Raw genomic sequence first — 15,885 nt, 5'->3', positions numbered from 1 at the left:
CTATTTGCCCTAGGATCCCGAGCATTCAGAGGTAATACAACTTTTTAATAGCCTTCTATTTGGCCTCACTGCGTTGGTGGTGGCGGAGAATTCTGCCCACTCTCTGCTTTTGAACTTTATGCTCATCTGTTTTGGTTCAGTGCAATGGGCATGAGTTGCATGTCTTTTATTAGTCTGCTCCGTACACAGAATAGAGATGAACATTATTTTATCCTCTTGCATATATTTGTTTATCTTATGTGAAAGGATGCATCCAGTAGACTTTCTAGGAATGGGTTGACTGACAGATTTCTTCTGCTGAGCAGCTTGTAAATATCTGCTTTGCAAGTAATGTTAAGAATCACCACACAGCCATTTAGATAAAAGTTGGTCACTTGACTATATATTTTCTCTGGAATGAACTGTGTAGAGTAGTATTTTTTTCTTGTAACATTTTAGTCGATGACAGCCACCTGTCGTGTCTTGATTAGGAATGCAAATGTTGGTTCTAAAGTGAAAGTACATAGTAATATTGAGTTTGGTTTACTACTACTACAGTAATAGAAGGGCTTTGAATGAATTTGTAAGTGATTGTGATATTGGCAAATACTGTACATTATTCCCCAGACTTTCCTAATCAGGAGAATTACAATTATGTTGACGCATTTTACTATCTTGATGAGGACCAGTTTTGTTAATTTGAAAGTTAATAGGAAATTCTTATAGTAATTGATTGAGTAACATTTTGAATATTTTTTTTTCCCAAATCTTTGGATGTGGCAAACCAATGCCAGATAGAATTAGAATCTGACCCTGGCCTTTATAATGATTCAGAAATTTTTTTTAATTGGAATAGTAAGGGATTGTGGTACACAGTATGTAATTGCATTCTAGTTGTACCGGCTGTCATTAATAATGTAGATTTAATGGAAGAACATTTTAATTCTACTTTGATCTCAAGCCAGTCTGACTGCAGTGCAGAATAAGAGATAAGAATTATTTTGGAAAACTAAAAATTCTAGAAACTAAATTGTTTAGTTGAAATACTGAATAAGCCAGTATTTCAACTTCATGATTTAGTTTCAGTTATTGATCTTTGGAGATGAAATTAACAAAGTTTATGAAAACTGGATTTGCATAATTTGGGTATCTATTGGTTTTTTCATTGTGGTTAGGTACATAATTGGTGTATATCGATTTTGTTAGAGTCAAGGCTTGTCTGCTTGTTGAAAGTTTTTTATTTATGATTAGTTGATATAAGCCTGAGGCTGTGAAAGTTCTGAAGATTCAAAATTCTTTCAGAGCTGAGTAAAATAACTGTAGTTTTGCATTTTTTTTTTATATGGATTGTTGGATAATTTCCTGTGCATGAAGATGTTTTATATTTTTTTAGTGTGATCTTCAATATAAAAATTGGTTTATGCTGCCTTAATATTGCAGGTGACCTCTGTGTTTTGTTAATTACAGCTCAGAATTTGGAGGCCATGGGCATTGTATTGTTATTTTTAGAACAGCATTGCTATAAAGACAATGCAGTATTGGCTTTCAATTTTAGTGTTTAGTGTTCTCACATTTATGTATGAGTTTTATCAGTCTTATTGGGTAAAATATCCGGTTGTCTCCCATATCAGTATTCATAACTGATAGAACAAATACCGTACTTTTTAATTTAGTACCAGCCTTTTAAGCCCCTTTTTTTTTCTCCCTAGCCCAGTCTTTTAACTATTTTATAGTAACCCCTTTCAGTTCATGCTTTGTACTGAGTTGATATCTCAAGATGTAAAGCAAAAGTAAGGGCTTTGCAAACTAAAAATGTATCATCTGATGCAGCCTCCTCTCCAGGTTCTACATGTATCACTTGCAGAAAAATGCCTTTCAAAAGAAAAGGAAAAGGTGCTAATTTTTACATGTATCAAAAGAAAATGCCATACAATAAGTATTACCAAAGTCTCGTAACTGAAATTATTGTGCTGCTTGCTTTGTATCCATTTGGAAGGTTTTCTTAAGTTGCAGTTGGGGACAAGTCACATTAAAGTGCTTCTGTATACCAGTCTTGTAGGGGCTATTGTTTACTAGTGCCCTGTGCTTTAGAATCCGTGCTACCTAATATGTATTCCTATTTACTATTTCTGTGGCTTGAGTTTAAAAATTAATGGTGTTGACCAATCAGCCAACTTATCCTGGCTAAAGGATGCCTTTACTTTTTTTTTCTCAGAAGGAATCTTTTCCCATAGACTTCATTCAAGTCTGTAGTTTAAGTATCAAGTAAGGATTTGCTGTTTTGTGTGGCAGTAATTTTTTTGAATATTGTGTAAGGCCTAGTCGTTTTTCATGACTGGAATTCTTTAACATTCTTTCTTCGGGTGTGTTTGGAGAAGTTCTGGAAATTAGTCATTAGTTTAAACTGTTTGCTCTGATGACAAGCTCAAAAGAAGGAAAGATGATATTAATTGAAACTTTTTATTGTTGAAACCTTTATGTTTTAGGGTGTTATTGGTGTCATCCTAGGATGTATAAAGCTAAATGAACTATATTTTTTTATGAGGAAAACCTAAATACAGATTTAAAAAAAAGTTGATAGTTAAGTTCACAGAAGTTAAACCTGAATTTTCTTGTAAATGGTAGATAGTGGACATTTTCTTGTTTTTAGGTTATTATTTTTTCATGTAATTTGCATGAGGCAAATGCATTATGGATTTACGCATGTTCAGATTTGCAGACCATGAGGTTTTAGACCCTCTGCTTGGAGAGAAGCATGCCTGTTAATGATGCCTTTAACACACTCATCAAGACTTGGACATGGGAAGGGATTATTGTCCATAAAGTACATGACAATTTCAGCACATTTGCATAGTCGTGTAAGACCAGCTTAATCTTTTGGCTTGATGATGGTACACTTATTTTTACGAAGCACAGTGTACAGGTACACCTTGGTCATTATTTAACTGATGTGTTATAAGACTATTGAGAATGTGAATTTTAGGTTGTATTTGTGTGTGCGTTTGAGAATGGGAATTTAGTTTGTTACCTAATCTGTATGCAAACACAAATATGAGAGAAAAATATAGCATTTTCCTCTGGAATTGACAGCTTTATAGTGATGAAGGAAGGATGTCTTTTGCCTCATTCCTGTCTTGTGGTCAGAAGGTTCCTTTTCACTTGTTTTTAATGGTAAATTGCTGAAAATTTGGGCTTTTAACACTGAGTGACTCTACTCTGTTGAGAATCATTTGCAGGAGGTTTTGACTAATAATTCGTCTGTACCAGTGTTATGGTAATTACTTATTGCTATTCAGTTACGTGTCTCAAATGGTCTCATCAATCAGGGTTAGATGTTTGGAGAAAAATTTTCTAATACCATTGTTTGTGGAGAAGTAATTGAACCAACCAACAATTGAGGTTTTAGGCAAAAATTTAAATATAACCGGTAAAGATGAAACTGGTAGTTTATTGTAGTGACAGGAGGGTTCAAGATTAAGCTGCTAAATACAGCTCTTGTGTGCTTCAATTACTATATTGGAGAACTGTCTGGAGGCTAAGGCCCTGAGTTCTTTTTCTATTGTTAATTTGTGAAGACAAACTTTTTTTTTTTAGCTTGAATGGACCCTTCTCATTTAGGCATGTTAGGAAACAGGTCATGGGTGAAGTTATTTTACTTTTGAATATTTCAAATGAATTGTAAATAAAGAAATGATCTTGTGATGATAAGTCAGATTAAAGCTCTTCGAGGGCTGTGATATTAGTTGCTACAGTAGAAAATTAATTTTTTCTGAATAGGACTTGCATACAGACTTGTACATACATTAGTTAGAAACACTGATTGTTGCAATAAGCGACTGTTGAAATGAGTGACTTATCCTGGAGATGACTCTTGTAGAAATACTGTCGGAATTGCTCAACTTAACAAGTTGGCGTTAGGGGAAGGAAATTTTTTCTCCATAAGGTAAAGCTTGCTTGCTTTTTTTTTTTTTTTTTTTTTTTTTTTTTTTTTGTTTTTTTTTTTTTTTTTTTTTTTTTTTTCCTCCTCCTCTTTCTAACATGAACATAACATTTCTCAGCTGATGTGACTGATCTAAAAAATTTGCACTGAATTGAAAGGGGAAATTTTGAACAAGAAAGTTTTAGGAGTTGGACAGCAAAGTTGCAAGACTAAATGAAGCAGATGAAAAATATGACAGAAGGCAATGCAGCCAAGGTACTCATGGGTGCAGCAAAGAATCTCTAGGACTCCTTGGGACTGCCATAAATGTCCTTGTTATTGATTTTATAGCCTTTGAGGCTCAGTAGATTACTGTAAATAGGCTTTACAATGTAAATTTGAATGACATCAAGGTATTCTTCAAAAATAAGAAATTTGCACCTTTTTAATGCACATTGGAAGCTGATGGCAATGGCAGTGCTCTTTGGCATAGCACTTCAGTGCATGTTCACTAGTACCAGTACGTAGTGTCAAAGTGCTTATATCACTCAATTATGATTGTGCACAGCATGGTGCTCAACACTTATGGTTAGCAACAATGGGAATTTGATTGGAAGAGGAATCCTTTTGTTTCATTCTTCTCTTTGGTCCTGCTTTAAGCACAAATGTCTTATTTCTTGGGGGAAGCAAAACATAGAGAGGTGTTTTTCAGGAGTCATTCAAAGCAGGTGTAACCTTGGGGTCACACCTGCTATTCAGCTCTCATCTAAGACTGGTGTATGGGAGATTGACAATGGTTGCTTAATCCTAGCACTAGGCCTCCCTAATGAAGAATGTGGCTTTTAAGTGCAGTACACTTTATAGTGAAATACACTGGTGAGTAACACTAATCCTTTATTAAGTTTTCCATTTTTTTATTGTATGACTTCACTTATTGAAGGAATCCTCTTTTGATAGAACTACCTAGTGGTAGTTGAGAGGTGGTGTTGCATATAACTTTTGTGCTACAATAGACTAATTATTATATATTTTAAGTCTAATTTTTTAAGACTGGCATCCCTCCCAGGCATTTTCAAAAGACTGGCATCCCTCCCAGACATTTTCAAAAAAATATTCTCCATGCTTGTCAATCCTTTAGTCTAGGCATGGAACAAATGGAGGTGCTGATAACAGTTAAGTACTGTTTGGAAGTGTTAAGAACAAAACTTAGTCTTCAGAATAAAGCACAGTCTGGTTTAGTACCTAATTTAAGCCAGCAACTAAGGAAAAGTCTAAACAGATTTTGTAGAATAACTGGATGGAATCTCTTCATTTGATGAAACAATTGATTTAGCAAATGAAATTTTGCTCTAGCAGGTTTTTAAAATTCACACTACAAATCTTGACTGTGGTTGGACTATCAAATAGAACTTTTGATTTGTAATGCATTCTAGTACAGTACTTCTGAACTAGGTATGAGTTAATTCAAGAGTACTTTATTTTGGTGATACATTTGAAGGAAATATAGTGCAGTACCATTAACATTAACCTTGATAGGTTTGTGAGGCAGGGATCATTTTGCAACTGGAAAAACAAATGAGTTGAGATGTGTTGTCATAGTTTGGATGTCAGTGCACACCATTCAGAAGTGGATGTTGAGGACATTCCATGCTTTTGCACCAATTTTAATTTTTTTTTTTTATGTTTTGGTGGTTGTTCAGGCAAAACTTAGAAGCAATACATGATTTTGTTTGATGAATGATTGAAGAGAAACTTGTGTTGTAATAGTATTTTGAATGTCTAGATGTTAAGTTGTCTATCAGACTTTTTTTTGATAAAGCTGTAAGATTAGACTGATTTGGAGTCTATTATTGTGTTCTTTCTTCTGTCTTTCTGTCAATTTTTTAATTGGGAAGAAAAGTAGCCACTGTGTTTACTATTCTGTTAGCATTCAATTAGTGTTCATTTAGCTTTTAATTAGTATTTTAATACTTATGATTTTCTGAAGTTAATGTTCTTTTGTTAGTACCAAACTACTGTCATCTAGTTTTCAGAATTACCTACCCCTTAAAGTTGCAAAGAGCTTCTGTTAGAAGTGACATTATTAAAGAACTTGTGCAACAAATACTAAAATGAAGAAAGGAAATACTTTACATTGGTTTCATGATACTGAGGTTTCTTGAGGGAGAAAATAAAAATGAACAGTGCTGATAAAAGCTAGTAATGAGGTGTGATGGCATTTTCTAGTGTTCATTGTTCTCTCTTCTTTAGGAAGAGTATTACAGTGAACCCCCAGTATTCGCGCACTCCAGATTAGTGGGCTCGTGCATTCACAGATTTCTCTCTGGAACATATACCCCATTATTTGTGGAAAATTTGCCTATTCACAGTATTTTTAAATGAGAAATATTCACAAATACCCTTTTCCTTATCAAGTTCATCATCAAATGCACTTTTTGTGATTAACCTGTTAAAAAAAACAGGTATAAACATTATTAGTGGGACTTTCTTTAGTTATAACTAACAAAATAGGCAGTTTTAATTGCATTTTTACTATAAGGATTTCAACTATTTGCGGATTCTAGCCACTCTCATGGGCGTTGGCCGGTCTGGTACGCATCCGTCCCCAAATATACAAATGGAACGCTGTACTGAATTTATTCCTTCTTGTGGCTGACTCTTGTGTAGAAATATTTGATGGTGTGCTATATAGGCGAGGCATTGCATCAGTACTGAATCACAAATTAGCAATACATGTACAGTGGTCCCCCCGTATTCGCAGGGGATGCATACCAGACCCCCCGTGAATAGGTAGAACCCGCAAATGTTTGGAACCCCTATAAAAATGCTAAAAACAGCCTATTTTGTTAGCTAAAACTCAAGAAACACCCACTAAAATTTTCATACACAGTTTTTTAATAGTTTTATCACAAAAAGTGCATTTTATGATGAAATAAAAAAAAACAGGAATTTGTGGATATTTCTCATAGAAAGATACAGCGAATGTGCGAATTTTCCGGGAATAATGCGGGGAAATGTTCCCGAGAGAAATCCATGAATGTGAGAGTCCGCGAATACTGTGGGTCCAATATATTTATGAATGCTATTTTCTTTGTGACAGTTTTATATAGATGTTTAGCATTAGTTTTGTGATTTTTGAGTGTGGGTTGCTAAAAGATTTCTTTCTAGTTGTCATAGTTTTAAGTCCATAGTGGCTTCCATAATTGCCTTTTTTTCTCACATATTTTAAGATAAACGGTTTTTCTCTCTTGCTTGTTTCTGACTCTTTGAGTCTATGTTGATGCATTCTTGGCCGCCTTCAGCACACTAAAGTCTTGCCTCTTCTAGATATATATATATACATATATATTATCTATATATATATATATATATATATATATATATATATATATATAATATATATATATATATATATATATTATTATATATATATATATATTTTAGAAAATCTTATGTGAAAACAAACATAGTTGTTGTTAATAAAGTTATTTAAAGTATTTCTATATTGCACTGGTTTCTGTTGTGACAGTAAATTTTGTGAAATTTAACCAGGGCTAAAGATTGCATAGTATATTAAACTTGCTGTACTGCTTATGAGTGACTGCTTACTGTTTGGGTGGAATGGTCTGACCCAAGAATTATGACAACTTGCACATTACAGGCAGTCCCCGGGTTACGACGGGTTCAGGTTACGACGTTGCGAGGTTAAGGCGCTTCTCAATTATATTCATCAGACATTATTTCCAGGGTTACGACGCCTACAACGCTCATCTGGCAGATGAAATATGACACCAAAAATGCAAAATAATCAATATTTGAAGGTTTTTGGTTGGAAAATGCAATAAGAATGCAGTTTACATAGTTTTCAATGCACCCAAAGCATTAAAAGTAAGGTTTTCTTAGTATTTTTTATGATGTTCCGGCTTACGACGAATTTCGGGTTACAACGGGTCTCAAGAACGGAACCCCCGTCATAACCCAGGGACTGCCTGTAGTTATTTTAAGTGCTGATGTATTACTGTGGATTGGGAGAGTAATTTTTTTTTTTTTTTTTTTTTGTTTTTTTTTTTTTTTTTTTTTTTTTTTTTTTTGTCAATACATATTGTTATATTTTAGTAGCATCAGGAGGTAGGCTTTACTTCTGAATGTAGCGTTTCGTCATTCTTTGTTATGGAAACTTTAGCAATCGGAAGATACGCACTCATTTCAATGTTCTTATACATCAGTGTTAGAACTCTGGTGAAGGAGGTCGAAAAATATGTTTAGAAAAGAAACAACTTCAAAATTTAAGATTTTTTTTTCTGCATGTGTTTTTGTCAAGCTTAATTGCCTTCCTTTGTTATGGGTGGCCCAAATTTGAAAATGACAGGTAATAATGATTGCTGTAGTTTTAAAAATTTTCTCTGTAGTGATTCTTATACATAAATAAATGTTAAAAATTTTCTCTGTAGTGATTCTTATACATAAATAAATGTTGAAAGAATGTGATTTCTAAACAATGTTGCAATTTTCAGATTGTTCCAAACTTAGTCCGTATCCTCAAGAATTTAATAATGGCAGGGTATTCTCCAGAACACGACGTCCAGGGGGTGTCTGATCCTTTTCTACAGGTATGTAAGCTGGTTTAATGTATAATATCATTATTCAGATTATGAATCCAACGGAACAAGCCCACAGGGGCCATGAACTTGAAATTCAAGCTTCCAGAGTATGGTGCACATTAGGCAGTAAGAGAAGGTAATGGGAAATATAGAAAGAAGAGCTCTCACTAAAATTAAATTGATAAACAGGAAAGAATACATTAAAATGCAAGGAGAATAGCATTAGGGTAGTAATCCATTGCATCCTTGCTTGAAAATTTTCAAGTTCCAATTGCATGACATCTTCAGGGAGGCCGTTCCACAGTCCAGCAGTGTGAGAAGTAAAGATCCTTTGGAACTGCAAAGTTCAGGGGTTGTAGGTCTATAGAACTATCTTATATCTTATAACTTAGATTTAAGAGTTCCAAGAACAATATTAATGCAAATATTTGAAATACTGAATTGGTGTTTTCAACATTGTAGAAAGGAATAGGATTGTTTTCACACATTTCTGTGATATGTGAAAGTTGACAAGTTACTTTAGGAATTGAGCTTTAACCATATTACTACCAGTTTCATTTTGGTAATTTCATTTACAAAGTAGCTGAAATGTTACTCTACTAAGAGTTTTGTGTGTGTGTGTGTGCATGCACGCAAATGCTCAGCTCTTACATATTACTTTGTTTAGACACGTTATGCAAACCGTCGGTCCTTTACACAAGGAATTACTATTCAGCGCCAGCTGGACTGGTCGTAAGATTTACTAACAAGGTAGTTCGGCAGTAACTGCTTGTCCGATGGTCGGGAGTCCCGTCTGACTGGAGGTAAACATACCACTTAGCTTTCGACCGCCGTCGGGTGAAGACGTAAGCTCGCCTCTCTGCCCACCTCTGTCATGAGATAGTTTCAAGCTTACTTGCCTTTCTTAGAATACTAGTGTGAAGTGACTGTAAGTACTCTTATTTGTTATTTGTTTGTTTTTGTGGTATTGCATCGCTGGATTGATTATGCAGCCCCACGAATTGGAGAAGCGCTTGCGCCCCCCATCCAACTGGAGAGTGTGCCCTGGAGTGGGAAGCCGAAAGTGTGGGGATTTCAGGTCCAGCGATGTTGTGAACCCTCATCCGCTGTGTGCAAGGTGCCGAGGGCGTGAATGCTCTCGGGACTTAACCTGTGATATTTGTGTCTTGGTCAGAGGAGCAGTGGGAACTGTACAAAAAGAGGAAGAAGCCGCGTAGGGCCACCAAGGTGTCATCAGAAAGCTCTCCCTTGACACTGTTGGTGACTGATACGTCATCTTCTTTTCTCCCTCCTCGTCAGCTCCCACGTATGGCTCTCTCCCCTTCGGGGGATGTGTCTCCCTCTGCCTCTTCACTTGATCTGTTGAGTGCAGAGGAGGGAGGGGGACACCCCGACCTGGAGTTGTACTCAGGGGTCATCTGTCCACTCAGGGTGGGATCCTTCCCTCGCTGAGCGAACAGGAACCCCCCCCCCACCCCCCCCCCCCCCCTTTAACCCGACTGTTGCTTCGTCAGGTGTGTCTGCCTCTGCGGGTGGGGATCTTCAGCAGGTGTGGTGCTCGTTGAGTCTTCCCGGCACTCTGAGTATTCGGGGGCTCATCCATCATCTTGCTGCAGCCCCGGTCACTCACGGGGTGGAGATGAGGACAACTACGACTGTGTCGATCCCGGGTTATGCAGCTCTGCCTCACCTGGTGTATACTCAGCACATAACCACGGTCACCCCCATGGATGAGGTACAAGCTCCGTTGCCGTACATGCCCCGGAGAGAGTTGGTACCACCACCACCACCTGGTTTTGCTGTCCTTGCTCCTCCCCCTGACTTCAAGCGCCTGAAGAGCTCTCCCTTAGATTGCCCTCCTGTTGTTCTGTCGCCGTACTGCTGCCCCTGTTCCTGCCAGTGGAAGTGCTGCCGCTCCTGCAGGTCCTTCCAGCCAGGTGGAGTTGGGCTCCGTTGCCACTGCAACCGCCCCAGCTCCAGCCTGGATGGAAGACCTGTCTGCTGTCCTGAGGAAGATGGCAAAGAAGTCCAAACGAAGAGGAAGGTGTCGTCGTTGTCCTCTGCCGCCTCTTCCCCTTCGACTTCCAAGGCTCCCCAGCCGAGGAAGAAGAAGGTGGCCTCGTCTCCTCCCCAAGAAGTCTCGCACTGAGACTTCTAAGGGTCTGTCTCGCTCTGGCGGGACAGGTGGGTCTTCCGCTGGTCCTCCCGTTCCTCCAGGAACAGGGCCTGTCTCTCCTTCCTCAGGGAAGATGGGGGGACAGTGGAGGTACCAGCCACTGCTGGTACCTCCACTCCCAGCTCCAGAGTTTCCACCTTCGGACCGGGAACCGTCTCGGCCGCTCGCTCGCTCGCGTCACCAAGTGTACAGTCACCTACTGGTGATCGTGCAGCCAGGAACCAGACAACTGAGTACGCTCACTGTCAGGATCCAGGTGTGGAGCGGAAGGATGGTAAGAGTCGCTCAGGTGACTCACCAGACTGGCGATCACTTGCGCAGCAATCTTCCGGTTCCCAGGGTTGACGTGACGGTCCCACCTTACCATTCATGTGTCGAGGCTGGGAAGAGGTCCCCCCGGTCACCAGGAACAGCCTCGGCTGCTTCTGGTACCGTGACGCGTCGTGAGGACGGTGCTCGCTCTCACCACGTTAGCGGATGCTACCATTCACCCGACAGTCACTCCCACCAGGACCAGATGGCTCGCACGGCTGGTAGCAGCTCCCTGATGTAGAGACCGATGCTACCATCCTCGGTCCAGCGTTTCTCTACAGGGAAACAGCTGATCCAGACCTGCAGCTTGATTGCCACTGCAGGTTGGCGATCACCTGCAGTCCTCCCAGCCAACTGGCTCTGCTGGTAGGCAGGGTAGGAGCATCAGGTCTTCCTCACCTGTCCCTTCAACCTCCTCGGGCTACACTGGGAGGAGCGAGGCGAACAGGAGTGACTGTGAGGATTGTGCTCTTTAAGGTCTGGCCACGAAAGCCTACAGATTGTACACTCAAGTAGTTGGAGGAGACCACGAGGGGTCTGGCGAGGTTCTTCCTCCCGAAGGAAGAGTGTCTCGGGAAGTGATCAGCCTGGATGGATCTGACAGTCCATCACCCCTGAGATACAGAAGTGCTTTGCAGAGGTCATTGCTTTGATTTGTTGGCACGACGACCTCAGGGAAGGATCGGTGGTTGCTCCCTCTGACCCTCCATCGAGGTTGGAGTTGTTCTGGGGTCCTAAGAAACCCAGAGCGACGGTGGGACTACCCCGGTCTTCCTTGGCCGACAGTGTGCTGGACCAGGTGAATGCCCTTGTCTCCGGACAAGAGGCCTCACTCAGAGCCAGCAGGTCGGACAAGCTGCTTCCCCTTCCTCTGCCTCATCAGCAGCGCCTCTACATGCCTTCAGTACACCTGTTGCCGACCAAGCAGGTTGACCCGGAGCTAGTTCGTCCAACTGCGGGAGTGCCTCTTCATCACCTGCTGTCTGAGAACCTCTGGTTCTCTCAGCAAGAGGCATCGGCCCTGGAATCCACTGCCATAACAGCTTTCCAGGCTGTCTCCTGGCTGGATCTGTGGTCCCTCATGGTATCCAAAGTCGCAGCCTCTTCGAGAGCTATAGTTCCTGAGGAGGACTCAGCATTCAAGAGACTGCCAGTTTGGAGGTAGGGCCATCTATCTCACCCACTAGACGGCCAACCTGGTTTTGAGGAGACGGGACGCAGTCCTGACTTGCGTAACCAGGGCGGCCGGTCGCATGGTAACATTGGTTCTACACAACAGACCGTTGCTGGGTTCCTTCTCTCTCTTCCCCAGAGAGATGGTGGATGCTGTGGTGGAAAAGCGGAGAGCTGAGGACAGCGACCGCTTAGTACACCAGGCAGTTACGAAGGCTTCTGGGCAGTCTTGTTCAACTGCGGCTAAGCCTTGGAGCTTAGCTAGCGCTTCCTCCGCTCCCAAGACATCAGCACCGTTAAGGGTAGCATGAGGAAAGACCCAGCCTTCCTCTTTCGAGCGTCAGTCCTCCTTTCAAGCCTCCTCCTCTTGCGGGAAAGGGGCTAAGCGTAAGGGGAAGAGAGGGAAACACAGGGGACGGCATTCCCCCCTCAACTGCTGCCGGAAGTGTGAGGGTGCCTGGCGAGCCATTGGGCAACTTGGCAGTGCTACAGAGCCAAGACTTGGGTAGTGGATATCCTTCGGGAGGGATACCTACTGCCCTTCGAGTCAAGGCCACCCCTCACCTCACACCCGGTCCACCTTCAGATGTACGTCCCCGGTTCTGCCAGGGGCGTAGCACTCACACAAGAAGTGAAGACCACGCTGAACAAAGGAGTTGTGGAGATTGTGTGAGTTCAGGCACCGGGGTTCTACAGCTGACTTTTCCTGGTGGAGAAGTCTAAGGGGGCCTGGAGACCGGTGATAGATCTCTCTCCCTTGAACCGTTTCGTTCACCAGACTCTTTTCACGATGGAAACTGCACGCTCAGTGCTCGACACCATCAGGGAGAACGACTTCCTGCTTTCGATGGACCTGAAGGATGTGTATTTTCAAATTCCCATCCACCAGTCCTCCAGGAAGTACCTCCACTCTTTATCCTTGACGGGATGGTGTACCGATTCAGAGCACTTTGTTTTGGTCTCTCAACTGCCCCACAGGTGTTCACGCGAGTGTTCACTCTGGTGTCGGCTTGGGGCCCATTCGGTCAGGATACGTCTGATGAGGTATCTCAACAATTGGCTGGTCCTGGCGAGCTCCCGCTTGCAGTTGCTACAGGACTTAGCTCAACTCCTCGACTTCTGCCACAATCTGGGGATCTTGGTAAATTTTGAGAAGTCAGATCTCAAACCCAAGCAGAGGATAAAGTACCTGGGCATGCTGATCGATATGGCAGCAGCACGAGTCTTCCCCGCAGACTTGCGGATCAGCAGGTTTAGGGAGGCAGCCCGACGGTCCCTGTCACGACAGGAACAGTCAGCTCAGCAGTGACAAGTTGTGATCAGTCACCTGTCGTCACTAGAGAGGTTAATCCCTCACAGGCGTCTTCACTTGCGGTCTCTTCAATGGAGACTAAAGGAGTGCTGACAGGCACGGGATACACAGTCCTTCCTGGTTCCTCTCACGGAAGAAGTAAGGGAGGACCTGGCCTGGTGGCTAGACAACAGGAACCTCTTAATAGGAGTGCCCCTGCACACTCCCCCTCCGGAGATGCTTCTGTTCTCAGACGCATCGACCGAGGGTTGGGGCACACACCTGGAAGAGTTGCTGGTTGCAGGAGTGTGGAACCATCATGACAGGCACGTTCACATCAACTTCCTAGAACTCGAGGCTGCGTTTCTCGCACTCCAAGAGTTCCGGGAACGACTGATGGCCCACTCAGTGGTGTTGATGAGCGACAACACCATGGTAATGGCATACGTCAAAAAAATGGGGGCCTAATGTCCCTCCTGTAGCACCAGTTGACGATGCAAGTGCACAAGTGGGCTGTAGCTCACTTGGTAGAGCTGTCAGCCAGATACATTCCAGGCTAGAGGAATGTAGTGGCAGACAAGCTCAGCCACCAGAATCAGGTGATTGGAACCAAATGGTCTCTTCACCCAGATGTGGTGGAAAGGCTCTTCAACCTGTGGGGGCATCCAGTAGTGGATCTGTTTGCCACCCGGCACAACAGAAAATTCAGGTTTTCTTCTCAGTTGTGCCAGACCCAATGGCAGCTGTAGTGGGACAACCTCGTAGTCTACGCCTTTCCCCCATTCTGCCTGATTCGCAAGGTGATCAGCAGGGTTCTGGTCACCAGCAATCTTCGGATGATTCTGGTGGCACCCAAATGACCTCAGACCATTTGGTATCCGGACCTACTGGCTCTTCTCTCGGAGTCACCACGAGAGATTCCCTCATGGCACAACCTGCTATGTCAACCACATGTAGAACGGTACCACCAGGCAGTACATTCCTTGTGTCCTCACGGCTGGCGGTTATCCACCATCTCTTGCGAGCGAGAGGCTTTTCTCGCCGAGCAGCAACAGAGATGGCTGGATACCTCAGACAGTCCTCTGCAGCAGTATACCAGGGAAAGTAGTCGGTCTTCTGTGTTTGTCGTAGATGGGGTCTCTCTTCGCTCAGAGCCACTCTTCAGCAGCTAGCGGATTTCCTCATCTTTCTTTGCCGAGAGAAGCTCCTCTCTGTCTCTGCAGTCAAAGGATACAGAGCCGCCCTGGCCCTAGTCCTTAAGCTGCGAGGAGTTGATATTTCCTCCTCCGTGGAAATATCTCTCTTAATGAGAGAAACCCCTCTCTGTCTCTGCAGTCAAAGGATACAGAGCCACTGGCCCTAGTCCTTAAGCTGCAAGGAGTTGATATTTCCTCCTCCATGGAAATATCTCTCTTAATGAAGAGCTTCGAGAGGTCTTGCCCACCCAGGGAACTCAGGCCCCCGGGGTTGGATGTGACTCGTCTTAAGGAGTTTGACTCTTAGACCCTACGAGCCTCTCTAATAGTCGTCAGACAAGGATCTGACACTTAAGACCGTCTTTCTGCTGGCCCTGGCATTGGTGAAGAGAGTAGGAGAACTTCATGGTCTTTCCTTCGATGTCAGACACTCGAGGGGATGGGGATCAGATACGCTTGATTTCGTCCCAGATTTTGTGGCGAAGACTCGAACCCTTCGGTCCCTGACGCCAGGTTTGAGTCCTTCACGATCCCCTCCCTAGAGGACTTCACCGGTAATGATACGGAAGAGATGCTGCTTTGTCCTGTGAGGGTGCTATGGTGCTATCTGAAAAAAACTCGACACCTCAGGCCTGAGTGTCGACACCTCTTCGTTAGCACCAGGGTGACCAAGAAAGAAGTGTCCAAGAACACTTTCTTTCTGGCTTCGTGAGGTAATCAGGAAAGTGTACAACTCTGAGAGGAGTGCCGACACCAGTACCTTTGTCTGAGAGCCCAAGAAGTTAGAGGCATTGGTCCAACCCTTGCATTCCGCAAGAACTTGTCCGTCGCACAGGTGCTGAAGGCAGGGGTGTGGTCCAACCAGACCACCCTCACCTCCTCCTACCTTTCGGGATATTGCCCATAGGTCCTTGGACACTTTTTCCTTGGGACCCATGGTGGCTGCTCAACAAGTTGTGTAGCTTACCCAGCTCCTTTACAGGACAAGGTAGCATCTTGTCCTTGTGATATCGCATGAATGGAGAGTGAATGAGTGTGTGGCTGGCTCCTCTTCCTTCTCTTTTCCTTCCTCTCCCTGCGGGCAGAGGGTAGCGTCGTCACAATGCTGGACAGGATGACGGTGCAGGTAAGCTACGTAACCGAGCTCCATTCTATCCCTTTCATTAGGGATAGAAGCGTTTATCCGTCCCTTCCCTAGCAAGGGGGGAAGCGGACAGCAGTAAGAAACAAACCCAATA

General features: G+C 42.8%; 1 protein-coding gene across 13 annotated transcripts in view; it reads left to right on the top strand.

The window, feature by feature from the left end:
• LOC135225613 (AP-1 complex subunit gamma-1-like) overlaps positions 1–15,885 on the top strand; it is a 65,445-nt gene that overhangs the window by 29,503 nt on the left and 20,057 nt on the right. For 10 of the 13 annotated variants that reach the window (XM_064264915.1, XM_064264910.1, XM_064264912.1 and 7 more), the window contains 2 exons: positions 14–31; positions 8,413–8,508. In XM_064264915.1, the coding sequence (XP_064120985.1) occupies positions 14–31; positions 8,413–8,508 (114 nt within the window). The remainder of the gene's footprint in view (positions 1–13; positions 32–8,412; positions 8,509–15,885) is intronic. The other 3 variants (XM_064264911.1, XM_064264918.1, XM_064264913.1) reach the window with 1 other exon arrangement.

The sequence above is a fragment of the Macrobrachium nipponense genome, chromosome 13 (assembly GCF_015104395.2).
Source record: "Macrobrachium nipponense isolate FS-2020 chromosome 13, ASM1510439v2, whole genome shotgun sequence".
Classification (NCBI taxonomy): domain Eukaryota; kingdom Metazoa; phylum Arthropoda; class Malacostraca; order Decapoda; family Palaemonidae; genus Macrobrachium; species Macrobrachium nipponense.
This window is presented reverse-complemented; position numbering and strand designations above follow the sequence as displayed.